The sequence below is a fragment of the Agelaius tricolor genome, unplaced genomic scaffold, assembly GCF_023055355.1.
Source record: "Agelaius tricolor isolate 1412-34295 unplaced genomic scaffold, bAgeTri1.0.p SCAF_1, whole genome shotgun sequence".
NCBI lineage: Eukaryota > Metazoa > Chordata > Aves > Passeriformes > Icteridae > Agelaius > Agelaius tricolor.
Genome location: NW_027269261.1, coordinates 68,994,638 through 69,021,931, shown reverse-complemented (window position 1 = coordinate 69,021,931; position 27,294 = coordinate 68,994,638). Strand labels below are relative to the sequence as shown.

At 40.0% G+C, this 27,294-nt stretch overlaps 2 protein-coding genes across 2 annotated transcripts; one reads left to right on the top strand and one right to left on the bottom strand.

Moving 5' to 3' along the window:
- Nucleotides 1-5,286: 5,286 nt before the first annotated feature.
- CCN6 (cellular communication network factor 6) lies at nucleotides 5,287-12,712 on the top strand. The gene is made up of 5 exons (XM_071438339.1): nucleotides 5,287-5,349; nucleotides 8,609-8,882; nucleotides 9,237-9,479; nucleotides 11,573-11,766; nucleotides 12,171-12,712. Exons 1-5 carry the CDS (start codon nucleotides 5,287-5,289, stop codon nucleotides 12,450-12,452), a joined length of 1,056 nt encoding a protein of 351 aa, XP_071294440.1. The 3' UTR covers nucleotides 12,453-12,712.
- Nucleotides 12,713-13,045: 333 nt separating this feature from the next.
- TUBE1 (tubulin epsilon 1) lies at nucleotides 13,046-26,454 on the bottom strand. The gene is made up of 12 exons (XM_071438329.1): nucleotides 26,348-26,454; nucleotides 26,201-26,274; nucleotides 24,398-24,450; nucleotides 23,190-23,247; nucleotides 22,518-22,633; nucleotides 21,413-21,534; nucleotides 19,936-20,123; nucleotides 18,955-19,130; nucleotides 18,034-18,174; nucleotides 16,380-16,520; nucleotides 15,283-15,457; nucleotides 13,046-14,229 (listed from the first exon to the last, which is right to left on the bottom strand). Exons 1-12 carry the CDS (start codon nucleotides 26,370-26,372, stop codon nucleotides 14,071-14,073), a joined length of 1,428 nt encoding a protein of 475 aa, XP_071294430.1. The 5' UTR covers nucleotides 26,373-26,454; the 3' UTR covers nucleotides 13,046-14,070.
- Nucleotides 26,455-27,294: the final 840 nt, after the last annotated feature.

The following is a 27,294-nucleotide window of genomic DNA, read 5'->3' as shown; positions in this document are numbered from 1 at the left end:
GGCTGGGACAAGAACTCTCTTACGCCCTTTCCAAAATCTTCCCATTCAAGCATCTGAACATGGGCTGTTACCATCTTTGTGAACCCTGGACCCTGGTCAGATCTGCTGTGCCCACCCAGCATTTGCTCTTTGGACTTTCCACCACTGGTTTCCCAGCTTCTGCTATTTTTAATGTACCTGTTGAATGAAGGAATAAATCCTTTCAGCCCTGAAACTTGGAGCAGCTTCCTTGCATGCAGGAGGAGGGATGTGGTGGTGACCTTCTTCATTCATGAAGAGAAAGAAGCGGAGATGATGCCACCAGCAGGGAGAGGAGCAGGCACAGCCTCCCTTCCCCTTTCTAGCTGTTTCACTTCCTGAGACACTTGGCATGAAAACTTAGCACCAGGTCTGGCCAGTGCCCTACAATTTGTGTGTTTCTGGGTCTGTAGAGAGCATCATATACTTTTCCTGTAGAGACCAAAGAGATGAGTTTGTGTTTCGGTGCCAAAATAAATCCAGAGATAGCAATGTGAATGCATTAGTATTTATGCGGGATTTTTTTTTAAAGGTTAACAAAGTATGTACTGTGAATAAAATAAAATTAAAAAAAAAACCAAACACAACTGATGGCTTGGGAAAAAAATGCAACTCTTTTTTTGTGTCTTTCCCATGCCTTACCCTCAAGGAAGGTTTGGGCAGGACATTGACTAGGACCTTATTTTCATTTCCATCAGGAATGTTTTTTAGCTGGCACACAAACTACATGTGTAAATAGTTCAGGAGCTTGGGAAGCTGCTTCACCATTTCCTCCTCTAACTAACAATGGAAACCCTTTGAGAACTGTACAAGCCTCAGCGGACATTCACATGTCTCCTGACATGCAGGATTAGCTGCCCTGCTCAAATATTTATCCTGACAGTGCTTCTCCCTGAGGAGCAGCTGCCTGCCTGCTCTGCAAAGCAGCCCAGCTGTGGGGGAGAAAGGAAGGAGAGGCTGGAGCTGCCAGCACTGGGGTGCCCACAGAGCTGGGCCATGAGGAGAAAAGCTGATTTGCAAGTATGGTTTGGGCTGATCTGAGTTTGTTCTGTCACAGTGAATTCAGCATCAAACTGAAAAGAGCAGAGCTGCAGCACTGTGTGCAGAATCAGCCAATTCCAGCGTGTAATAGGTTACTCGGTGCAGTTGAGCTTCTTTGCCTTGCTCAGTGGGCCCCCAATTTGTCTTCATTTTTATTCCTTCACTTTGGCCGCTTTTTGCAGGCTGTGCCTTTCTGGATTGATTGCACACAGCCTGCCCCACAGAGCTAGGCAGAGCACAGACTGATCCTGTTCAGTGTGTACAGATATTTTTAAATGATCTGTTAACCAGAAACATGGAAACTCAGCATGTTGTTGATGACAAATATTCAACTTTAAAAACTCTGAGAATTCCTAGTTTCACATTTCAGAGATGTGTGCTTTGGAATACAAGCACTTTATGTCATCTTTTCTGTATTTAAGGAGTGTTAGAAGAAAATAGGATAGAGACAACTACCTGCATAAATCAGTTTTGAAAATGGACCTAGTCTTAAACCTGCATGTAAATTTCTTCATATATGAGGTCTCCTATTATAGCTCAGAGAAACTTTGAATTAGTTTGGAAGCAGAGCACAGCTGAAACAGAAACAGTGGCACACTGTGGGGAACATGGTATAGCTGCCATTGTACAAAGCATTTCTGCCCTTCTAACAGCCACCTCAGTGTTGCACATGCTATTACTGCAGTGAGTATGTGGGACAAGATGAATTTCTGTCTCATTGGAAATACCTCCATCATCCTGGGAGAGGTTCCTTAGTCAGCCTGTTGAGAATGTGCTGTTGTTGGTGGCTCTCCGGAAGGAACATTTTTGAGTGCAACTTTTGTCTGAAAATCAATTTGAAGAGAAGCAAAAATGCCCCAAATTTACAATAGCTGAGCAGCTGACCAGCAGAGAAGAGAGGAACCTCACAACAGTGTGTTGGTGGTGGGTGGGTGATTCCTCTGCAAGGACTGTCACAGCTCCTGGCCTCAGGCTTCCAGCTGGGAGCTTCAGCATACCTTTGAGCATGGCTAATCCCAGGACCTGTGTGTGCCATGCTGCCTGGCAACAAACCTGCCACTCCCAGCAGGGAGATGTCTGTGCCTCTGTGTGCCCAAGTTGTCAGCAATAGCAAGCAGAGCTCCTAGCAAAATCCATCAGTGTTTTGGGGGCACTGTTTTGAAGAAGGCAGCTTCCTTCCAAAACCCAAGTGAGAAAACAGCATCTGAGACAGGGTGAGCCAAGGGCAATATGTTGTCATATAATCTTCCTATTCTTTTTACCCATCTATTTATTTGAATGAAGAGACACAAACTGTAAGTTTGACTGAGTCCTCTCTGCAACATCCATGCCCAAAGAACAATGAAACAGGACAATGTGCAAAAATCTTCCTGCCAAAAGGTGAACTCCCAGATCTGATGTGGATCTGGAACTAAAACCCAGTTACTAGGAATGACCAAACCCAACCCTGGCTTTGATGGATTTTATTGCAGTAACTCCACCAAGCCCTGTAGGGAGTATTGAAAATCCTGGCCCAAAACAAGTATCAGTAACTAGTACCTCTGGCATTTTGTCTAAGACCTTGTATCCAGTTAGAATGCATGGTTATATCAATTTATGGGTTTATAACTCATACTTTTCCATCTCTTAAGACAATGGATTTACATGGCATATTTCACGGAGAGGAAGATGATTTTTTTTCACCAAAGAGATGTGTACAATATGTAGAGGTCACTGAATATACGACTAAATTGCATTTCCGTTCAGGGTGGTATTAGAATGGCACCAGATAGCAGAGCAGGTTTAGCTCAGGAAATGAATGATACTTTATGTAATCAAATCTGCAAGGGAGATTTGGCAAGGAGGATGCATACAGACAAACTATTGCTGAGTCTGGATGTGGCATTAAAAACATTAGTTCTTAAGTTGTAGGGGATCACTAAAAACCAGCAGGAGAGGAAAAGGGCAGATCACCTCTATTTATTGAAATCAGAGCCAATAGTAGCAGAGACACAGACTCCTGTACTCAGTAGTCAAAGCCCTGGTGCACTATTTATGCATAGGAGTTAGTGCTGCTGTCTTTGTGGTCTTATGGCTACTTATGCATGCAGGGATTTGTGCTGCAGTGCAAGGTCCAGCCTCACTTAAGTGCATTTTTTTAGGGAAAGGCAGTGAAGGCACATTGTTGTCCTGGAGAACTGAGTCCTACTATAGCAGGAGTGGTGCTCCTAGCAGCAGGCCCTTCTCAGGCTGAAGAGGTATGCTGATGAATTTGCACACATGTGAACATTCATCTGGCCACCTAAAATGACATTTTCATGTGTTATATCACCAGAATGTCTTCCTCAGGGAGGAACATTCCTCCCACTCCTTCCAAACCCAACATTTTCCATCAATCAGCTTAATTATACTCTAACCACGATTTTGAAGTTTCATTCTCTAAAGCTCAGATAACATGTTCTCCAGGTGATTCCAACAAAATACACCATATAAAACCAATGGGTAATCCTACAGAAATATGTCTCTCCTATTTCCCAAGACTGGGGACCATTATTAACATCAGACCAGTCTTTGCCAGCTCACACAGAGCATTCCCAGTCCTGCACTGGTCACATTTTTTATCTCTGCAATGTGAAGAGAAAAGACATATTTCAAATGAATGCTGTGTGCTCCCCTTGCAGTACTAGAAGAAGAATGGATGGGCTAGTCCTCTGGCCTTCCTCACTTCTTACAGGCTGGAGAGGGAAAGGGGTGTCTTTGGGGCAGCAAGAGAAAACTGAACCTGGAATGTCCTCAGACAGCCGGCACTGCTCATTATTATCCCTCTGAAAGGCTGCCAGGAGAGGTTTAGCAGCCTCCACCCTTGGAGGTTTTCCAGATCCAAATAGACAGAGCCATGAGTAAACGCAGTCTGATCTCAGAAGGAACCCTGCTTGAGCTGGGCTTGGACTAGAGACCCCCTGGGCCCTCTTCCAGCCTCAGCTACCTTCTGATTCTACGAAAGAAGCTATGTTTTGATAGGATACAGAGGAGACTTCAGAGAAACCTGTGTGCTATGTTCATAAGCTTTCAAGGGGAAACACAAGCTTCAGTCTGCACTGCCATGCACCAGAGTAACATAATGAAATGGTCTGCTGCATCCACTTGTCACCCAGGTACTGCCGGACCTTCATCTTGAGTTATGTGACAAAGTGATTGTACTGAAGTAAAGCAGTTTTTCAGTGTTTTACAGCTAAATGCTCAAGAGTTTGGAGGGGCAGTTCCAGCTGCATTTGTAACCACAGAGGGCATGTGGTGCTCCAAGTCCAGGAGCCAAATAGAAATGCCTGGACTGGATTTGATTCCCTACTCCCACTACTGCTTCTGTCCACGCATGGCTGCAGTGTCAGTGTGGTCTTTGGCAGCCTCCCCTAGTAACTCTTGGGCTTCAGGAGGTGCCTGAGCAAGGACAAATGTGAAAGAAAAACATTTACCAGGGCACCACCAACACCACTGCTGCAGCTCTGGAGCTTTTGTCTTACCCTGGAGACCCTCACATGTTAGCTTAAAAATCAAACACATCACCTTGATAGTATTAAGGGGGAGGGAATTTGGAGATTTGAACTATCTTGTCCTTAAATTCCATGACACAGTAATAAGACAAGGTGCATACTTTAGGAAAAAGTATATTATAGTTTGGGCTTTCCCATGGAAAGAAAGAGTGCTGAATATGTAGCAGCATTTTAACACTTTATAGCATCTCCTTCCCTCTTTAGAGGGCATGTACTGATTGTGAATTTTTATGCAATGATTTTCTAGGCACAATACATTAGAAATTTTGAAGAACTCTGCTTTCTCCATCTCAGAAAATACATGTATTTGGGGGTCTGCCCTTCAGATTTCAGAAATTCCTGCAATATAGATTTAAAGACAAGTTAAAAATAACACAGCATTTCCAGCAGCAAGACTTTAAGAATCAGATGTCACCCTACCCGACCTCAATTAAGTCTGGCTGAATCAGCTGGATGGGATCAAGCAGGGTGTGAAAATCTGTATTCTAGCAGTGGGCAGAGAAACGAAGGCCAGTTGGAAATTTCAGTGTGAAGCTGGTTCAGTATGAAGAGGAGAATTTCAAGTGTGAATGCGTGTATGTGTTCCTGCATGTGCTGGGGAAAGTTGGCTTGGCAAGGGAGACAGAGGAGAGCTTTGTGTTCAGTGCTTCCTCTGACACAGCTCAGCCTGTTCCCTATCTCCCAGTTTCACTTCTGAATGTGCAGGAACATGCGGTGGCTCCTTGTTCCCACCATCTTCATCATCCCTTATACTCAACAGGTAAGTTCATTAAAAAGGAGAAAAAGATTTTCCCTTTCCTCACCTTGTCCTGGTTAAAAGTTTTTATTTGCTTTATGACAAATTAAATTTCAGAGAAGTAAATTCCTCATAAAGAATAAGGAGCCATTCCCTACTCCTCAGTAAATTTCATTTGCAGCTTATTTGCTGCATCGGTTATGTTTTGGTAATTTTTTTTCTCTCTGTACACTGGTATGACTTAGTGGGAAGACAAAAGTGTTAGGGAAGCTTAAATTGTCACTGACCTTGCTTTGTTTTTTTCTTTCTTTCTTTTTTTTTTAAATAAGCAAAAATTACTACCTGATGCAGTAAGAAAGTAAACATCTTACTCATGCTTATATTCCATATATACATATATACATGTGTTTGCAAATATATATAAACACATGCAGCAGTCTGACTTCAGCCTAGTTTTACAAACAAGAAAAGAACCTGGGCTGTGCTATACTTTGGCTCTTATGAGACAATTTTAAGTGACAGCTTTTCCTAAAGGTGTTTGTGTCAAAGGCCAATTTCATTACTTACTTACCTAATTTTGAAAATCCACTTTACATGTATACAGTGTATTTTTCCTTTACAATTAAGATGAATGTCAACAGAATTTTCAAATGGCTGTCTCCCTCCCCTTTCTGCCTATTTAAAGCTAGTCTAAGATAATCAAACATTAGTGATAGTACATTGCCTATTTTGATATTTGCTTATTTATGCCATACTGACCTTGTTCGATCTTTAAAACATGGGAAAACAAACAAAACATGAAGGGTTCTTACACAGTGGTCTCTTTTTCTGATCTGCCCTTAGGATCAGGAAAAATATGCAAGGGGCTTGTGTGATGTGAATAGCTTTGGTATAGAAACCTGGGGAAGCACAAATTAGAAAAATATTTAACTTGTAAACTGTACAAGCAAACTTTACATTTTCATTGTAACTTAATAGATATGTGAAGATGTTTCATGTCAGCTGAAGTTCTCAGTAATTCCACAGTTAAAACTGTCAGATATTCACCCGATGGTGTTTTTCTTACTTTGTAAGGACTTTTTTGTCTCCCACCTTTCAGCAGACATCTCTCCCTAAAAAAAGGAGAGAAAACTCCCCTAAGTAGAGGTCGGTAGGTTTTTAAAGCATGTTTCAATTTGTAATACAAATTAAACATATTGGGTGAAGCTCATAAGATTACTTCCTGCTACACATACCCATTTTGAAACATGATATCTGATTCAAGCCACATAACCTCATATTGCTGGCATATGGCCAAATCCCTGATGATGATAATAACAAAAATAATAATAATATTCTGCTTCTAAAGAAAGAAGCAGCAAAGAACTGTTTCCTAAAGCAAATGCATTGTCTTAAAGACTGCTAAATGTACACGAACACCTGGTTGTCTTGTTTCCAGAACAATTCTTTAAAAACCCTTATATTCCAATGCACACATTCATCAAATTAACATTAGGGTCTATAGGAAAGGCTTAGCTGCCTTAAAAAGTATACTTGAGTTAATTGTTTCTGTATTATTGCTGAATTTAGGTAGAAAGGATTAAAAGAAATCCTTTAACAAATGACACATTTATGAAACTATCTTCTTTATACTGCATGGAATACCCCATGACATTGTTTAACATCCATCTACTATATGAATTGCTTATGTAAATTAATATCTAGCTTAAAAATCATTCAGCCAAAGGACTTGAAAGCTACTACTTTGGAGCTTCATTAGTGGCTGCAGATTAAGATATCATAAGTATAGTTGTAAATGACCATGAAAAATGGAAATTAGGGGTAGAAAAAAGGCTTTTAAAAGGTCATTTACTACTGCATTCAATTAAGCCAGCTCAATTATGCTGCAAGAGCTTTCCTGGGCTATGACATATGAAATGCTGAATTCTGCAGATACTTCCAGTTTGGAAATTAAGCAGCAAGGAACCCCAGCTGAATGAACCCTTTCCCTCAGCATGTCTGCTGGACGTGATTTCTACACCAGCAGATCCTCGCAGTTTGCAGGAACAGACAGAAACTGATAGGCTGGGCTTCACATGCCCAGAAAAAAAATATAGGATATATGTTCTGGGTGTTTTTTTGCAAGCTTGATGGTGATACTGGCACCTGATGAAGGGCTTGGTCTTCTTTCCCTTTTGCTCTTTGGGCAGTCAGAGCTGTGTGATGAGAGGGCTTCCAGGCCCTGTGCTGTATAGTGGCCAATGCGGTGCATGCCCCCACTTAACTACAGAACCAGTCATCCATGGAGAATAACTATACCACAATCTGCATTTCTGCTGAAATCAGCAGCATGAAAACATTGAATGCTAAGACCTAAACTGCTACGTTTTAGTTGTAGTTCTTAAAATATGCAGATAGACTATAGCTATCTCAAATAGATCCTTTCACACTGTGCTAACTTAATCTGCCCCCATACCTCAGAAAAATAGGCCCATCAAGAATTAGTTTGTCCTTCCTTTACTTAAGAAAAAAAAAAGAAAAAAAAGAAAAAAAGAGAAAAAGACATGAATTCTGTGACAGAATGTGTAAACCAGTAAATTCTGGCTAGATCTTAGCTTCCTGCTGCCGATACAAATCTCTTTAATGAGATGTGTTTTTGGTCTGTAAGCTCTGGATTCAATGAAGGCTTAGTCATGCAAATAAATGCACTCTTAGAAAGTGACCTATTAAACTCAGTACAGCTATTACCTCCCTCACTAGGATTAATTTTTTGCATCTAGCACAAGAGCATTTGTAAATATTATAATGCTCCTTCCCAAGCATCTACTCAAATTTTGGAGCAAAAGTAACATTCAAAAGAGGTTCCCTATTTTAAAGGGGTCTTGCCATCAGAACTGGCACACAGGACTGTGGCTGGCTATAAAACACTGTGAGGAATCAAAAGCTAATTAATTTGATAGAAGGTTTCTAGGAAGAAATAAACCACCATCTACTTTAAAATACTTTTTTAAAAACTTCTTTTCAGTTTTGTTCTATAGAAGGCAAGGGAAAAACCAGTGAATTGTGTTTTGTACAAGCAGTAGGCCAGGCTCACTGGTGGAACATCTCAGTGTATGATACTGATAAAAATGGTCCTCTGCCTTCTACCTAATCCTCATAGCCGCTCTCACTTTTTGATCTTGTCAAATGAGAAATGTTGCGCATTTTCATGCAACTTGTCAGTTTTTTCCATCTTGACTTCATTTTATGCTATTCCAGCTACACATACTGCATTCAGTGCTCAAAATAGCACGCTCTGTGTAAGTTTTTCCACAGCCCACCAGAGCAGCCTGGAGATAAACCTGGAGAAACTGGTGAAGTCCAGCGCAAGGAGGTTTGCCGCTGGCCGTGCCGCTGCCCGCCGGTGCCAGCCTGCACCCCTGGGGTCAGCCTGGTGAAGGATGGCTGTGGCTGCTGTAAGGTCTGTGCCAAGCAGGCAGGAGAGCCCTGCAATGAAGCAGATGTCTGTGATCCCCACAAAGGGCTCTACTGTGACTACTCAGAAGACGAGCCTAGGTATGAAACAGGCGTGTGTGCATGTAAGTTGCTCCTTCATGTTCCCTTCTTGAAATCCAAGAGGGTGGGGACCACCAGGTGAATGGTTTTGGAGGAAAACTGCTTGCAGGTGCTGCACAGCTCTGTGCTAAAGAATTCATCCTAATTTAGTCCTCCAACTGCTCAGTCAGAGAATCTGAGAGTAGGGCTGGGACTGAATTTCAACTTACCTGCATTAGTGAAACCAGGTCATTGTGCCCAAGCCTGTTATTGGCAGACATATTGATGTCCGATTTACAAAGCTGTGGATGTCATAAAGACTGACCACATTTTAGCACCCTGTTTAGCAAGACCCATGTGCTCTTCCCATATTAGTAACTGCTGTTCACCATTTTCAGATCTGGTAGCTGTAGGATGTGAGCTCAATGGAGTTTATTACACCAACGGGCAGACCTTTCAGCCCAACCGGCTTTATAAGTGCCTGTGTGTCAGTGGTACAATCGGATGTACCCCTGCATTCACACCAAGATTAACAGGAAGCACCTGTGCCCAGGTCTCAGGCAGAAAGAAGCCAGGACAATCCATCTGTGGCCTGGGACAGGACAAGCAACTTCAATCAACCAACTACAGACTGATGTCAGGTGAGCCTGACTACACTGGTAAACTTTTCTGCACATGAGCCTTTCTGCATTTAGTGTCCCTGGCTCCAGCAGCCAGCACACTGGCCCTTGCCCAATTCTTGCTCAAGGCTTTTGCAAGAGTGACTGTTGTGTCCCACTTACCCCTCTTACTCTCAGGTCACAGACTCATTTCTCTAAACCTAATAAATGTGAAAAGCAGAAAGGCTTTTGGCTTCTGTCACCAGGGAATTGGCCAAAGCATCTTTCTGCAGAGGTCTGCTGCTCATCGGATCAGCCCAATTAGGGATGCTGCTGGACAGCCATTTTGCAGCCTGGGAACTGCCCCACTTTTTCCTGCTTTGTGGTGTTAGCCAGTCTTGGCTTTCTCATACATATATTAACAAAACACAGGTCTCTTCTTTCAATAGAAAGCAGAAAATTATAAAAATTGCCTTAGTGGCTTTCCTGTGTTCACAAATTTTGGTCACTGCAAGAACAATACTCCCCCCACCCAGTTCTTAATTCAGCCTGATGAAAAGCATTCATCAGCTTGTCCATGCAGCTCTGCCAGGGTCAGTGGATAGTCCCTTTAAGTCCATTCTTGCTCTGCAGCTAACACTAGTTCTCTTTTGCACTCTAAGGCAGCACCATTGCCAGAAGCAGCTATGCCAGCCCTTCCCTGGCCACAGCTGCTATGCTTGTGCCATCTCCTTCCCTGTGCATGTGCAACTTTCCATGGTGAAAGTCATCTTTGTTACAGCCAATGCAGGTACCAGAAAGCAGAGCCATTTATTTGGTAGCAGACTGAATCACCATCATGGATCAATAAAATAAAAGGATAGCAACACTTATCAGAAAAACTTTATCAAAAGCTGCTGAGTAAATCAGCTGCTGCACATCAATCAATCTGCAGGTAAATAGACCTGCTTACAAAACCCGAAGTCCAGTTTGGACAACTTCTCACATGTAAGCAGTGGTCACACAAGTAAGCCAAATAAAAAAAAATCATCCTTACTTCAAATTATGGTTCTGGAATTTGGATCAGCTGTACAGCATAGTCCTCAGAGCAGACACCCAGCTGGCAAAGCACACTTTCTGTTGGGCTCAGTTCAGGGACCCAAAACCCTGTCCCTGTGGTGGCTGTACGATGCTGCTCTTTGGGAGCCTTCTGAGAAAAATACCAGGAAATGTTTTTTCCAAGTAAAGTCTTCCCCCTCCCAGTCCAGCAGAATTATCTTGTCAACTTGTCCATAAATTCCATGGATGGCTCAATGGGCTAATATGTATTTTGAAAAGTCCCTTTTCTGTTAGAGTAGATAGTAAGTGCTAAGTTTCATTTTACTCCTCTTGCTTTGTTTTCTGGCTTTCTATTCAATTTGATTTACCTAATTCAGATATACAGAGATGTAACTAGGTCATACTTTAAAAAATGTAACAAGTATAAACAACCATTTAACTTCCTTTTATTTGTTGCAGATCTGTGACAGGCTTTTAAAATGCTTACTTCAATGAAATCTTTAAATTGCTGTCTACTTTCTAAGTAGACAGCAGTTCTGGTAATTCCAGGTAATTCTGCATGTGCTCTTATGTAAATGCACAGATTCCACACAGATTTTCTGTAGACCTTTTCCATGGCAATTTTGTTTCATTTTTAAGTACACTCCACCTAATCCAGCCTTCCGGCTTTTTAGTGTTATCTAAAAGTGATTGGATAATTTCATTCCTCAATACAAAACCTAAGGTCTTATCAATTTCTACAAAGACACAAATATTAATGTTCTCAGCAGCCTTTATAAACTATGCTTGGCCTAAAATAAAAGAAAAATCTGGATATTTCATAAGAATTCCACAATTATCTCTTGTCACACAACATTTCCATCAAATGAAACTGGAAGGTGATATAATACATGCAATTTCATAGCCCTTGGTAGGATCTGAGTATCCAGTATCACCAAAGTGTAACTGCAGCTCAGCTGAATTTTGTATAAATGTTATTTATGTCTCATTTTTAGGTTTACGTACAGAAGTACCTTCATGAACAGAAATCAAATTCTTATCCTTGTATTTTCATTTCATCCTTTTGGGGCTGCATAAATAAAATATTGCTGTCTTAGCTTACAGAAGCTTACCACTAGTTTTGAAGAAAAAGTGCCTCATACAGGCAACTCCCTGGACACCCTGTTCCAGGACCTGTGGCATAGGCATATCCAGCAGAGTGACCAACGACAACAGAAAATGTGAAATGAAAAAAGAAAAGAGATTATGCTTCATCCAGCCTTGTCTGACCAATATGCTGAAGAAAATAAAGGTATTTTCTAGCATAAAATTAGTTCCTAATAGAAAATGAAAATATTGGAACCAATGGAAAAATGGATATATTAGCAAGTACTAATAAAACATTTACTTCTTTCTTTTTTATGGGTTTTAAAATAACTCTTCTATGTTTTCTACCATTAATGTTCCTGTTTCAATAGCAAACTACAGATGTACAATTTCAAACAAAAGAATGTAATGTCCTGAAATGTAAGTGCTGCTAATGCTGTCCTGATGCACAGTCACTCTGAAAGGATCTCCTGTTTGTTGACTGACAAAGGAAAAAACAGGCAGCTTTCAGACTGAGTAACTTTCAAGATATTTCTAAGTAAATGTTGCAACTTTTTCTTACATGATCTGCAATTAATGTTCAGAGTTTTCTTTGTTTTAATATTAAAGATTCCAAAGGGAAAAACATGCCAACCAACTTTCCAGCTTCCAACAGCAGAGAAGCTAGTTTTTTCTGGATGCTCAACTACTCAAAGATATAAACTAACTTTCTGTGGTGTATGCTTGGACAAGAGGTGCTGCATTCCTAACAAGTCCAAAATGATCACTGTACAGTTTGAGTGTCCCAACGAAGGCTTCTTCAGGTGGAAGATGATGTGGATAACATCGTGTGTGTGCCAGAGGATTTGCAGTGCTCCAGGAGATATATTTTCCCAACTCAAACTCCTATGACAAATTGCACCATTGACTGTAACACAGGGAGTGCAACAGCACATTCACACCCTGAAGAGGCAGCTGCCTGACTCCCTGCCACAGCAGTGTTTATCATGAAACTGCAGAAGTGAATATTCACTCATTTATTAACTAGCACCTGTAAAACGCCAGAGGGCATCTTTTTAAATGTAACTGTTTTTACATTCCTGAGGATGTATCCGACACTAGCAGTACTCAAGCAAGAACTCTTGGTGACTGTGAAAGGTACAGCAAGAGGGCTTCATACCCCATGGTAACAAGCTTTTGCCTACAGATACAAATAGATGTATTGCCCTGTAATACTTCATCTATTATTCTTCATTCTTAAATTAACATTTTCTGCTATACATCTGAAATAGTAAAACACATCAATGCTGAAATATTGAAACAGAAGTTGTCAACTTCAATCTCAGACTGCTTTTTGCAACAGTCTTTCTCTAGTGTTATGGATATAAACACTGGATGTGCAAAGGAACAAATAAGTGGGCAACTGCAGATAATAGATGCAAGACTTAAGAAAATTTATAGTTTTAGAACTTTTTCTTTCTCAACATTCTTCATTTCTCAACAAATGTTATCACAATACTTTATTGAATACTTCTGGGCTTACACATTCAAAATTGTGCTTACTTACATATCCACTCCAACTCTACTAGAAGGACTTCAAATTTCAAGAAATCAATCCATTCTGATCTGTAACAGCTCACTGGCAAGCAACTGGAAATAGCTGTACATTCTATTTTGGAAAAATTCTCACTGTAATATAAAAAGCTGCTTGATACTCCGATAATTATAAATATTAAAACATCTATTTTACTTGCATTCTTTCAAGGCTATAAGCGTTTTTCTACAAATGGTATTAACTTCATCATAAGTGCATGTTTTACTCAGAGGTATTCTGTATTATCTCATTATCAAGTGCAACTCAGTATTCATTAATATGAATCATTAAAATATTAATTAATATTCCAAGCATAATACTTGAAACAAAATTTATTTTTTAAAATTTTCTGTTATTGCTGATTTTGGTATTAACTGAGAATCCTCTAATATAGTTAACTACAACACAGGAGCAGAAATACCAAAATGAGGAACATAGCTTAGAGCATTCTGAAATGTCTACTGCAAAGTGTAAGAAAGCAGTTTCATTAGAGACTTGCTTTCATCTTTGAAAAGACTACATGGGCTTTTCTTCTCTTTGTAGTTGCTTGTTAAAAACTAAATCTAGCAACGGTGATCCTTCCTTGAAGCAAGACCAACCTTTAGTTTACTGGAAGTTGAAAGTCTAAGAAAATAATTACATTTTTGGCTGCTACATGCAACCTCTCCTCCTATTCTTCACAGCATATTGTGTGTCAATTTACTCCACAGTTAGGATTACTGTCCTTACTGATACCAGCCACAATTAGGTGCCTTCAAATCTTTCTCACAGGCATGGCTCCCCACTTAATGATCACTCTTGAGGAAAGGAAGCTGTTCTGCTGGTCCCACTTTGGAATTACAATAGCCAGGCATGCTGAAAGTCATTCTGGTTAACTGAAGTGGCTGGATGTTTAGGGAAAGTGCTTTTTCGTTTTTAAAATCAGTTCTTCCTTCTTTAAACAGCTATCTTCAGTCTTGAAGGATCTATTCTAGGCCCGCCTTTTGTAGCATCCAATTCATTGTACTCTTCTATTAGGTCAGACAAAGAGGATATAGCTTCTGAAAAACAGCTTTGCTCCATCCCATCTATTTGCAGATAATGGTGAAGGTGAGCCTAAGAGGATAAAAAAAAAAAAAAAATCAGTGTTATCCTTTTCTTGGTATTTGATTGCTTTGGCTCAGTAAATACCAGTTAGCCTGTACTGAAGGGGGGGAGTGCAAGCAGTGTTGAAATGGCACTTAGAGATTTGTATCATGACATCCCTTGTTTAAACACTTGGCAAGTCTGGTAACAATCCCCTAGTGAATCACAGTCAATATTACTGACTTCTTAAAATCCATCTTTTCATATTGTGTTCTTGGGTACACCAGACCAGCTGTGGATTGGGTTTACATGGCAGGGGTTTGGCAGCAGGGAAGTGCAGGGCTGCAGGGGTGGCTTTTGTGAAAAGATAACAGGAGCTGCCCCCATGCTGAACAGAACCATCCCAGCCAGCTCCACTATGGACCTGCCACTGGCCACAGCTGAGACCACTAGTGATGCTGGTAATGCCTCTGTGACAACTGGGGGGTAAAAATGCTGCACAACAGCTGTGACAGAAGACTCAAGAAAATGTGAGAGAAACAGTCCTGCAGACACTAAGATCAGCAAAAAAGGAACAGAATTCTGAGGCTGGGAAGAAGGCAGTGGAGTGGGGGTGAAGGTGTTTTCAGTTTTTTTTTTTATTTCTTGCCATCCTACTCTACTATTATTGGCAATAAATTAAACTAATTTTCCAAATGCCAAGTCTGTTTAGCCCATGACAATAACCGGTGGTTGTTCTCCCCGTCTTGATCTTGACCCACAAGTTTTTCACTGTACTTTTCTCCGGTCCTGCTGAGGAAGTGAAGTGAGAGAAAGCTCGGTGGACTACAAGGTTTAGATTAGATATTTGGAAGAAACTCTTTACTGTGCACTGGAACAGGTTGCCCAAAGAACCTGTGGATGCTCCATCCCTGCAAGTGTTCTTGGCCAGGTTGGATGGGGCTTTGAGTCACCTGGTCACACAAATGAAACCCTTGGGCTGTTAATTATAAACAGTCTCTTCACAACACTAAGATCTGGGTTTCTATATTGCAAGATGCTAGTGATTAGTGACTATGGATGTTATAATGATAAGAGTTGCACCTTTTTCTTGTAGAGCTTCATAAATCTGTCTTTGAGTTCAATGAAAGTCGGTTTTACACAGGTGTTGTTTGCTAAAGCCAGAAGGGAATGGGAATGACCCACAGGAGGTACTGAACACAAACCAGTTTTCCAGCCCTCTTGATTCCAGGAGACAAAGTGCAGAGAAGGCTTCAACCTGTGATACAAAAATCTAATTAACTAAGGAATATAAAGAACACAAAGGCTAACAACTAACAGTCTGAAAGATTAACATTTAAGCACTCAGGATTAAGGAAGACAGTTATAACTATCACTGTGAATAAGGTATTTTAGACTTCAGACTAAACCACTGTGTCTCTATGTTAAATTTAAATTGCAAACATCAATTGTGTTTTGTTAATTTAAATTGCAAACATCAATTGTGTTTTGTTAATTTAATGCATCAGGATTTGAAAAGTGAAGTTACAAGTACCTGTTTCTATAAAAGAGACTGGAAGCACTCTGAGATTTAATAATTTAATAAAGGGGCAGATTAATACTTTGTGAGGGTAATCAGTCTACCTGTAGTTTTGAAATAAGTAAAATACTTTAGATTCCCAGAAATTTTCCCCATGCAACCCTGTCTGCCTATAAATTCCATTTTGCCTGCCTTTCCTGTTACATCTATGTAGCTCAATACTGTTAAAGAAAATGGGTGCTAACACAACACAGAGTTGTTAAAATAAAGATTATTTCCTACCTATGTGAAAGTAACCATGGAAAGAGAAGGGCCTTCTGTTCAGCAAAAACAAACTTCTACTACAGAACTCATTACTCCAACATCCTTTGCTGTTGGGAGACCCCTGAAAGGGTGGACTTTGTTTTTTTTTGCAATTTTGAGGAAGACAGGAGTAGCACCTCCCTTTATTTGAAAATCCAGGAATAACTGGAATAACTGGATTTTTTTTTTTTCACTCATTACATAAGTTAATTATGTTTTCTTCCCTTCTAAAATTAAGAAAAGGAAGTTGGATTAAACTGATTTGGTATTGAAACTGTTCAAATGAAAAGCTGGAATGCTCTGGACAACTGCCAATATCTGTACAAATCCCATGACTACTCTGTGTGGTATTACAAACCTTTCAATATTTCTGCGAAGGTCTGAAACCTGCACATTTCCTCGAACAAGAAGTGCACAGGCCAGGTAGAGGCTGTGCTTTGGATCTGCTTGAATTAGTTGATGATCTCTGCTAAAGGCATCTGAGAACATCTGATCCAACCTGGGTGAAAAGAAAACAGTTATCTACTCTTACTAAAGTAGGATACAAAGGCTCTTCAGAATGCCCCCCTCCTTCAGGGTTTAAAAGTTCATAAAATCCTGGATAAAGGTACATTTGACCCAGGACCATAAATGATAGGAAAGATTCAAACCTTTATATATACATATGTTGGTAATAGAGTTTTTAAAAACACACTAGATCCATTTTTTCCTCAACCACAAGTTACAACCCACTGTTGAATCAGAGAAGTTGCCTTTATAAAGGCAATTTGAGGCCAATGGTTACAAAGTCTTAAAATTATGTAAAAGGATTTAACTACTTGGGGTTCTGGTTATGTGGCAATTTGAGTGGACAATTTCACTGGAAAGGATCTGACAAGGGATATCAAAGTGCTGACCCTTACAGAACTGATTATCTGCCTGTTACACTTCATTATTTAAAAGTATCAATGAGTCATAGAACTGTATTAATTTTGATTAATGATTTGGGAAAAGACAGGCTATATCTACTTGCCTAGTCTACTTATTCTAATTTTATCACACATGACTACTTTAAAAGATGACACTGCAGATCATATTCTTTCTCTCTTCACTTCCTTAACCAAGTTTCACTGTACTGTGGGATACCAAAGATGGTGTTCTGTGGACTCACAACATCTAAGACATTCTTTCCACTGGTTCCAAATACTGTACATTTATAACCTCTATTTCTTTTTTTGTTGTATCATCTCTGCCACAACCTGCCTATTACAAAAAAATAAAGGCAATAAAAATATTACTGTTCCCTCTTCATTCTGAAACATCTTTGACCACCTCCTCATAGTCAGCTACCTTCCCCCAGCCCTACACCATATCCTCAAGGTATGTTCTCAACAGATCTGACTGTCACAACTTGGAAAATAAGTGTGGTCCTGCCCTCTTCTCCACTTTGCATACTTCCATCACTTACCCTTAGCTGTCTCTACCACTATTTGTCTCTATCTCACTCTTGCTGACTGAACATAATCCACCAAACCCAGTAAAATCTATTTTAACTGGTAATCTTTCTGCTATGTCAATGGGATAAATATCTCACAAAATTTGACACATTAAAACAAGATGTTAACTAGGCTCACTGCCCTCACTGCATCTCCAGACTGAAGTAAGATAAATACTGAAGTATTTCCCCAAAGAGCCTAGTTAATCCCTTGTTTGTCTTTAGAGTATTTTGTCAGTCAAGTACAAGCTGTTATTCAAAAAAACTTGTGGTGTGGGTTCTAAGTAATACATTTTCCCAACAGAACCACTTCCAGCAGAGATTAAAAGCATGTCAAGTTTACTGGCTCAACCATTACATAGAAAAGGGACAGCAGATGTTCCATAAATCAGCAGGATGAATTTGAAAATGTGGCAGATATACAAGTTTCAGAACTTCCACCCTTAGTTTGACTACAGAATAGAATTTTTAAATGAAAACTATGGAAAAATCAGAAATTAAGCTTTAAATGTGAAACTCCAATAATATTTTTTCTTACCTTCTAGAAGGAACATTAACATCTGCCAGTGTATACAGAGGAGTCAAGCTTGAAACCAAATAATGAAGTCGAGGAAATGGAACCAAGTTCATGCTGATTTCATTAAGATCCATGTTTAGAGAACCTTCAAATCTAGCAGAGCTGAAAAATTAACAAATTGCTATGAAACTGATACAAACTAAGTACATCACTTCTATAAAACAGTGAAATCTATTTTCCAGCTGTTCTGTACAATAAAACTGTAAAACAACATGGCATTTAAGCAAGTGTTCGAGTATAATCACAAAACTTTCACATCTGTCAGTAACAGTGCTATGTCTTACTTATACTTCTCATTAAAGAAGAGTAAGTTACCAAGAGCGATTCCTTGTTTCCCAATTGGAGTCTTTAGCATTGATTTATTATCATTAATAATCTTTAATACCACTTAATACTGGTTAATTAGTACCAGCTGGTTAATACCAGTTAATTATTACCACTTTTACTAAACAGGCTATAGTAAAACACATGTGACTTAGCATTCCTGACAAGCTGTTTAAAAGAAAAACAGGCCAACCAGAAGTATAAAGTATATTTCTGGCAGCAATAGACAGTTTATGAGCACAAATGATCTGACAATATTTACAAAATAATGCCTAGAAAGCCAAACCTCCATGGGTTCCATTAGGCACTTGTAAAAGACAATTTCCTTCTGCCTATAAACTTACCTCAGGCTTAAGATTATCATGGTTAAAGCAGCACCACTACAATCTGAATACTTCCAAGTACTTTAGCATTTAGTAACCAGTTCTTATAAAGAGAAGACTCATACTGTAATATGAGTAATTAATACTACTCAAGTTGATGCAGGCCTGCATATTTACAGCACCCACCACCTCCAGCAATCCTACTTTGTTACAGAGGAATAACCTGTAACTTTACCTTGTCAGGTTCAGCAGCAAGTTGGCAATGATGTTATTCATTGCATCAAATGGCTTCTCAGCTACTGTTTTTGCACTGCCTGCACTTGATGTCACCAAGCTGTTTTGCTTCACAGTTGATCCTAACTTCCCAGAATTGATCATCTGATGAATTTTATTAACTATCTCAAACAGAGACTTTGAAAGAGAGGGAAAAAAAAGCACAGAAGTAGTATTGAGTACAGAACTTTGAAATTCAGTACCACACATTTAATTTCTAATAATCTTGAAAGCTCAGACATTGTAATGTTAGGTTAAAGATTATACCTTGATACATCTAAGTCCAACTTTTGAGCAATTTCAGTTGATAGAAGTGTTTCTAAGTCTGTGCCTTACATATCACAAATACATACACAGCTTGACTCAGAAGTTTGAATTTTATTCAACTATTCAAAATGCTTATGAAAATTTAAAAAGCAGTTTTAGAAGAGAACACCTGTGAAGCAAAAAATGTAGTTTCTAACTAAATTTCATTTTCTCTTGCTTTTTTCATAAACAAACAGCAAGACAGCCACTGAAGCTAGATTCAAATGAGTCTAGCACTTTGCAAGGTCAGGTATATCTATGATGCCCATATCACTAATCAGCACAGTTAAGCTTGTTGGAATCTGGAGAGATCAGAGGTCCTTGAAGCACCCTACTAATACCATGCACAAATTGATTGTTAAAAGAATTGAAGACACTATCTCAGTAAATAGAAGCTTTTCATGTTTATCTTGAAATAGACATGATAAAATTTACTCTACCTTAGTTTGAAGGAGCAGAGCGACTTTTTAGTGATACCCATGTCCATTTCAAAAGCTTGCGACTTAGAAGTTAAATTATTACTTTAAAAACTGAAATTATGCTTTCGGATATTTTGTATGCAAATCAGTACTGAAAAGGAAGAGACATTTCCACATTCTAATAAAAAAAATTACATAAATAGTATATTATTTCTTACTTCATTCTCTATTGGTAGCACACAGTCTGCATGTTCATTAAGCTCCTTCATAGCCAGAACACTGTTATATGGAGAAGTAATAACATCATCTTCACCAGAGGGATAAACTGAAGTAACAAATCTATATACTTCTGGGAATTCCTCCTCAAGCAAGTTTAGTACAAAAGTTCCAAGACCAGATCCTGTCCCTAATTATGAATGAAGACAGAATGAGAGAAGACAGGTTCCCCACATTATCTTAGGCTCTACGACTCATGTAGGAGACATACAACTTTTCAATTATATATATTAATGAATATTTTCTGAAGCATTTGGCAGACAGTAGAGGGTACTCAAATATAATTAAGGCAGGAAGGTTTGTCCCAGACAGGAAATTAATTATGTAATAAAATTACTTCCCACAGTATGTCAGTCAGACTGAAGAATACAGTCTGAAAAATTTCTGCAAACCAAAAAGGCCTACGATGTAACAAACATTTTTCTGACCTAGTATTTCTACTTCTTGTTTTGAATTCTTTAATTTGAATTATGAAACACAACATTTGCTTAAAAGCATTGAACTGCCCCAAACAATACTATTTTCATTTTAGGGTTTCTTTATGAAATTTTCTCATTCTTCAGTAAAAACAGAACTGCCCCTTCCCCCCAGCAGACAGGCTTTTTTCCTCACTAACACTAAGCACACAGCCCTGAGTTCGAAACAGAGAACCGAACTGTGGTCTTTTTCTGAATATTCAGCTACATTCTCAGTGGCAGACAGTTTAATCTATGAACAAGACAGCAGTTTTCAGAATAACAGAAACAGTACCTCCAGGGTATCTGAAATTAAGCCACAAAAGAGGCCTTTGACAAAATCCTTGCTTCATATTTAGAGCTATTTTCTGTGTCTTTTTACACATCATAACCAGTTACAATACATGCTACTCTCAGATTTCTGGGGTAGGAAGGCTTAATGGCAATGCAATAATGACAAAACTTACACCACAAAGGATTCTTCCTTTTGGCTTATTAATTAACTAGATCAGATTCAAGAGAATTATGAAGAAGGAAAATAGAAAAACAAAGTTTTTCCAAAGTTAAGCAACATTAGAAGTCTCCTTCAAAGCCTTTTGGAAAACTCTTTCCCCACAATTAAAATGATTATGACAATGCTGTCGGTGTTCAGAAGTCACTGACCCTTCTTCTGATCAGTAATATCTCAGTGTTTGTCTTTGGTACCTGTCTTGACCTACTCACTGCCTCATCTTTAGAATTTTAGCTGCATTTGTGTTCTGGGTAGCACATCAGAGCTCCTCAGTGCTCTAATATAACTAGTGATAAATAATTACAGGTCCACTTAATTGTACTATGTTAATTTTTTTAATCTGCTTTCTGAATGACATAGATTATTATACTGATTTTCTTTTCAATATCCATGTTTGCTTTTTTTTTCATCTGTGGCTATTGCAGTCATACTCCCCATAAAAAGATTACTTACCACCTCCCATGGAATGAATTATAAAGAAACACTGTAGACAGTCACAATGTTCAGCAGTTTTTCTCAGCTTTTCCACTATGTTTTCCCGGTACTGACAGCCATATATCTTATGACCCACAGCCCTGAGGATATGAAAAGTACTTTAAAACCTCCCCCCAAAAAAATCAAACTAAATTTTTAATTTTAAATCCTTCTGTGTGACATTTTAGAGTTCAGGATCCAAAGCTGGGTGCAACACCTCACCTGTGAGAGTTTCTAAGTTGTGACTACATATGAGCATATGGGAGTCAGGACATGGTTCTAAATTGGAGGATGCAAAGAGATCTAAGTTCACAACTCTGGAGTATACACTTATTATTCTGTACTGGAAAGGAAAAACTCCCACGCTGGATAATCCAGTTGTAGTAATGAAAGCTACATAGTCCTTAACAATGGATATCCCCATGTAATAAATGTACAGATAATCTTTTGAGTACTATGCAAGTCAGTTGCTACTAGTAACAAAAAACCCCAAGCAGCTCATTTTCAACACACTTGTCTGCTAGATGGTAAAGACTGCTTTACTCTCCATATTGCACTCTCTTTTGGTACATTTGCTGGTGATTTGCTTTCCAGTCTGTAGTGCACTGAATATTATTAGAGCACCTTAAGGTCTCTGAAAATTTGGAATTCATTATGTTAACCAATCTTTTTCTGAATTTTTCTTTTGGTAATGTAGTTTATATGCACAAAGCCAGACTCTGCTTAGAAATCAGAAGTGCATTTGTTCATATATCTCATTTCCACAGTAGCTGCACAGTCTCAAACTAGATTATGGCTTCAACGAAGTAATGAAAGCAGCTGAATGCCAAAGAAATAAAAATAAAAAGCACACTCTTTTGTAAAGAAAATCAAAAAAGAAGAAAAAAGAGATAAAATGATATATCAGCAGAATTATTCTTCTGTAAAAGCCTTTTCAAAGCCCTCCTCCAGGCAACAGTGACTCCAAGTTTGCTGGTAAAACGCTGCAGCTCTCCAGGTGCAGAACGAAAGCTACGGTTTTCATTTCCCCTTTCAAATACCATCTAATTAGCTGCTAAGAAATGTGTTCTAAAGAGGTTCTCACCAGTTGTTTCCTGAACCAGAAACATCTGTGATAAGCTGCTTGCTATCAAACACATCCCTCAATGGTCCCTGTAGAATTTCATTTACCACACCCTCCTCCATGTCAATCAACAGTGCCTTCAAGAATGGAAAGAATTTAAATTCAGTCAGTAAGCAAACCACCCTTGAAATAATCACACAAAGAAATATGAAATTATTGACAATACAAAAGGAATTCTGTTTTTACTCTGCTCCAGAGAAACCTTCTCCCACCCTAGTTGTTGACTAGGAGACCAACTAGATTCACCCTAGCTGATTTGCTAGTTGTTTGATAGGACTGCATTTCAGATGAAATTTTGTTAAAATTTAATAATGTTTTGTCCCACTACTTAGGAATAAAAAAATTAAAACATTTTTATGTTTCAAGTTTCCTTGCTTCTTAATCATTTAAAGTGGCTCAAAGAAATCCAACCCTTAGTTAATAATATCTGCAATCATTTTATTAAAATTCCAATATGAGTTACTCAACAAGACTGGCAGCAAAGTGCATTACTGCATTAATAAAAGTATTAGAAATTTTACTTTGAAAGCAATACTTAAACCTGCATGCAATTTTAAGAACTTCATGAGAATTCCCACACAGTTGGGCATAAATATTCAATGTAAAAACAGTGACCTTTATAGATTGCCTTACTCGTGCTTTTAAAGAGCAGATTTTTCCTTTGTAAATATCAGGACCATTATCACCACTTCTGAAAAAAAAATAGTAACAGAAAAATCAAAGATCATATTTGCAGCATAAAATATATACTACAATAAAATTTTATCTCTTATATATTGTGTTTGGAAGACTATGACAACGCAGGCAAACAGAAACACCTTGAACATGCTACTAATACCTTATAATTCCTGAAAGTAATGCAATTACAGGACATGAACTCAAGCAGAATTATCCTAAACATTACTTCAAGAAGCTGAAAGATAAGCATAAAAGTTCACTCTCAGATAGAGCCTCTGCTTTGTAGCAATTCTACAAGCACTGCCAAAACTGGAAAGGATTATCTTTTATCAGCATGTGATATGTGTATCCTGTTCAAACAATGGAAAAAAGCTCCACATGAGCTTTTCAGTGGGAGCAGTACAACACTGTGCTTGGGCTCCAGGTGTGAAAGCTCTGTAACTGCACCAGCACAGTTCTGTGCTCGACTTATTCTGCTTATTATGATTTACCAGTTCAGCAATCCTGCTGGGCTGACACAGCTAAATCCTCCTTCTTTCCCAGGACTGGTTGTACTGAGCCAATATAGGGGACTATACATTATGTTACATTTTTTCCCACTCAAATGATGAGATACTGACCAAACTATGAGTCTGGCCAAACTATATTCAGCACAAGGTTTTGGGAAAAAAAGGCAGGGATACTGGAAGACTGATCTTATTTCCTCTTCCATTACTTACCTAATCTGGGAGCTGGCCAAGCCTAAATTTAAGGTATGTCTTAAGACCATCCTACATTTAACCACCATTATATTCACAAAACATCAGCTAAAATTCAGCACTTGATGTTCTGAGCCTACTGAGTTCCATCAGGGACAAGGGGAAAAGAGTACAGGGCTGCACTGGATTACTGAAGAATTTTCCAACTTGTCACTCAGAGATGGTCTCTAGACACTTCTCATTAGGTGAGCAGCTCACAGCAGCCTCCAATACCCATGTGATTCCTCCAGCCTACATGACACCTGCAGGACTATACTATAGCACCAGTAAATCCTCCTAGAGAATTTCTCTTCAGGGACTAACAGAATTCAAAGAGGAAATAAAACCAACCCCAAAACAATATTTATTTTTCTGATCTACCTTCTGATCATGAGTAATCTCATGAACTGGTTGATAAAAACTTACCTTGTATCTACATTCCTAAAGAAACTGCTTAAGGCTTCATCATAAATTCCTTTCTGAAAGGAAACAACACAAAATTATGTGTAATGTCAAAAATTCTCAGTGTTTTTTCATGGAATAATTTAAGTTGGCAGGGACCTCTGAAGGATACCTGTCAAACTTCACAACTTGAAACTGAGTTAACATCTCTGTAGAACCCAGCTAGTTCTAGTCATCTCCAAAAAGAACATTTCGTTGAAACATCAGCTTGTTATTAAAAACTGAGAGAATGTAACTAAGAAATTAATTTTTCAGCACAAGATTAAGCAACTGTAGTAGTTTACTGAAGATCCCAATGCAATGATTAAATTGAAGAGCTGCTCTTCAGCTGACTCAGATCATCACTGATACAACAGTTCATCATGAGTTCCAAGCCTGTGATACCAATGCCCATGGAGTTCTGCAAAGGGGACAGCCCAATCATACTGATTCCTGAACTCCCTGCCAAGGGGTTCAATGGCAATTACTTACCCCAACATAAAACTAAAGAGATCTGACAAGTTTAAATACCTTAAGTGCTTTACAGTCACAGCAAGAAAAGTGTGATTTTGTCCAGGGTACTCAGCACAATCCTATGCCCCCTTCATGTTGCTATTTTGGTCAGTAAAACTGCACAGCAAGCCATGGCATAAACTAACATGGAAAACAATGGTGGGCTTTGGGAGTGTCCTCTTTTGCTTTACTGCCATTGGCAAAGTCCTGTGTTGTTAACAGCCTCAGACCTGCTAATGCCTGGCTGTAGGCAGACACACTGAGCTTCCAGGGTGCAAATGCTGGAGAAAGCTGGCCAGAATTAGTGATCACAGAATATTCTGAGTTGGAAGGGACCTAGAAGGAACGTAAGAGTCCAACTCTTAGCCCTTCAAAAGACACCCCAAGAGTCAAACCATGTGCTTGACAGTGTTGTCCAAATGCTTCTTGGGCTCTGACAATCTTGGCGCTGGGGAGTCTGCTCCAGTGGCCAACCACCCCCTGGGTGAAGAACCTTTTTCTAATATGTAACTTAAATGTTCCCTGACACAACTTCAGGCCATGCCTTTGGGTCCTGTCACTGGTCATGACAGAGATCAGTGTCTGTCCCTCCTCTTCCCCTCAGGAGAATGCTGCAGACTGCCATGAGACCCTCAGTCTCCCCCAGGCTGAACAGACCAAGTGACCTCAGCTGCTCCTCATATGGCTTCCCCTCGACTCTTCACTATCCTCGTGGCCCTTCTTTGGACGTCCTCCAACAGCTTAATGTGGTTTTTTTTTACATTGTGGCACCCAGAACTGCCCCCAGGACTCGGGGTGAGGCCGCCCCAGTGCAGAGCAGAGTGGGACAATCCCTCCCCTTGCCCAGCTGGCCATGCTGAGCCTGACGCCCCCCAGGACACCACTGGCCCTCCAGGGCACTGCTGACTCATGTTCCACTTGCCATCGACCAGGACCCCCAGGTCCCTTTCCACGGCACTGCTTCCCAGCCTCTCATTCTCCAGTCTGCCCATACATCCAGCGTTGTCCCATCCCAGATGCAAGATGCGCTAATCCCCGTTAAACTTCACACGGCTGGTGACTGCCCACCCTCTGATTTAACAGGGTCTCTTGAGAGTTAACCTTACGTTTTGTTTTCATGATTAGTGAAACGGCACAAGAAGCTGGGGGTGGTTGTACCCACAGTGAAGAGCCCTTGGTTTAAGCAAACAAACACAGCGCTCTGCAGACACAGCGACGAACGCGGACGGCAGCGAGGGCGGCTCGCCCGGGCCGGCGGGGCAGCGGCGCCCTTACCTTGTTGACGGCGGCGTGTTCCCGCAGCGCCAGGTCCCAGAAACGGCATCCCACCTGGTTCCCGCACTGTCCCACTGCAAAGGGGAGAGACACAGCTCAGGCACGGGGAGGGGGCGGCGGGAGGTCCGGGCGCCGCGACCCCCTTACCCTGCACCACCACCGACTGGGTCATGGCAGAGCCGGCGGCGCAGGCCTCTTTCGAAATCGGCGCCCGGAAGCCGCGCCCCCCGAGTTCCTGCGGTGGAACGTCCCAACCGGCGCTTCAGCCGCGGGCGCTCGCCGGCTCCCGGCCGCGAGTGGAACGTGCCATTAGGGAACGGGGGGAAGGGGGGGGGGCGAACAGCACGGGGGTGTGGTGAGGTTTGCAGACACTCGGAGGGTCTGAGGGGGACCCGAGAGGGGCTGCGGGGTCTCGGCTGAGGCCCAGATGCAGGAGGCCTGACAAAAACCCAACATAAAGTCTCTGTACAAGAGAACAAAAGTATTTCCATACAGTACAGTTCATTATCCTTTATGGATAAAATGTTGCAATAATAAAGCGCTTTATTTTGCCCAAATACATAATTCAGGGAGAGAGCGTGAAATGTGTGAAACGGTGTGAAAATACAAACTAAAAATTAAATGAAAAAGCGGCCATTTGGAAATGCTGTAATGTACCCTCCCACCAGGCTTGCACATTAAGCTCAGTTTCATATTGTGCATATAATTGTCTGCAGTGAAAAAACAAGGAGTGTAGAGATGCTGTTGTCTCAGCATGGCAAGCCTGGTCCGCAACACAGCTCGGCTGCAAAATAATAAAATCCTTTAGGTTGGCAAAGACCTTTAAGACCATAAACTGTTAATCCAGCACTGCCAAGTCCAGGACTAAAACAGTAAAGAACGTGGGACATGCAAAGCCTGCAGAAAGCTGTCTTGTGACACAGATGGCATTTCTGCTTCCTGTGGGAGGACAAAAGCAATTCCATGCAACCCAGTCCATTAAGTTTTATGGCTGAAACCTTCCAACAAAATACTCTTTTTCCAAATAGATTATTTATAATTCTGGTGTACAAAAAAATTGTTAAATATTTTTTTTAAATCCTAGACATGACTTG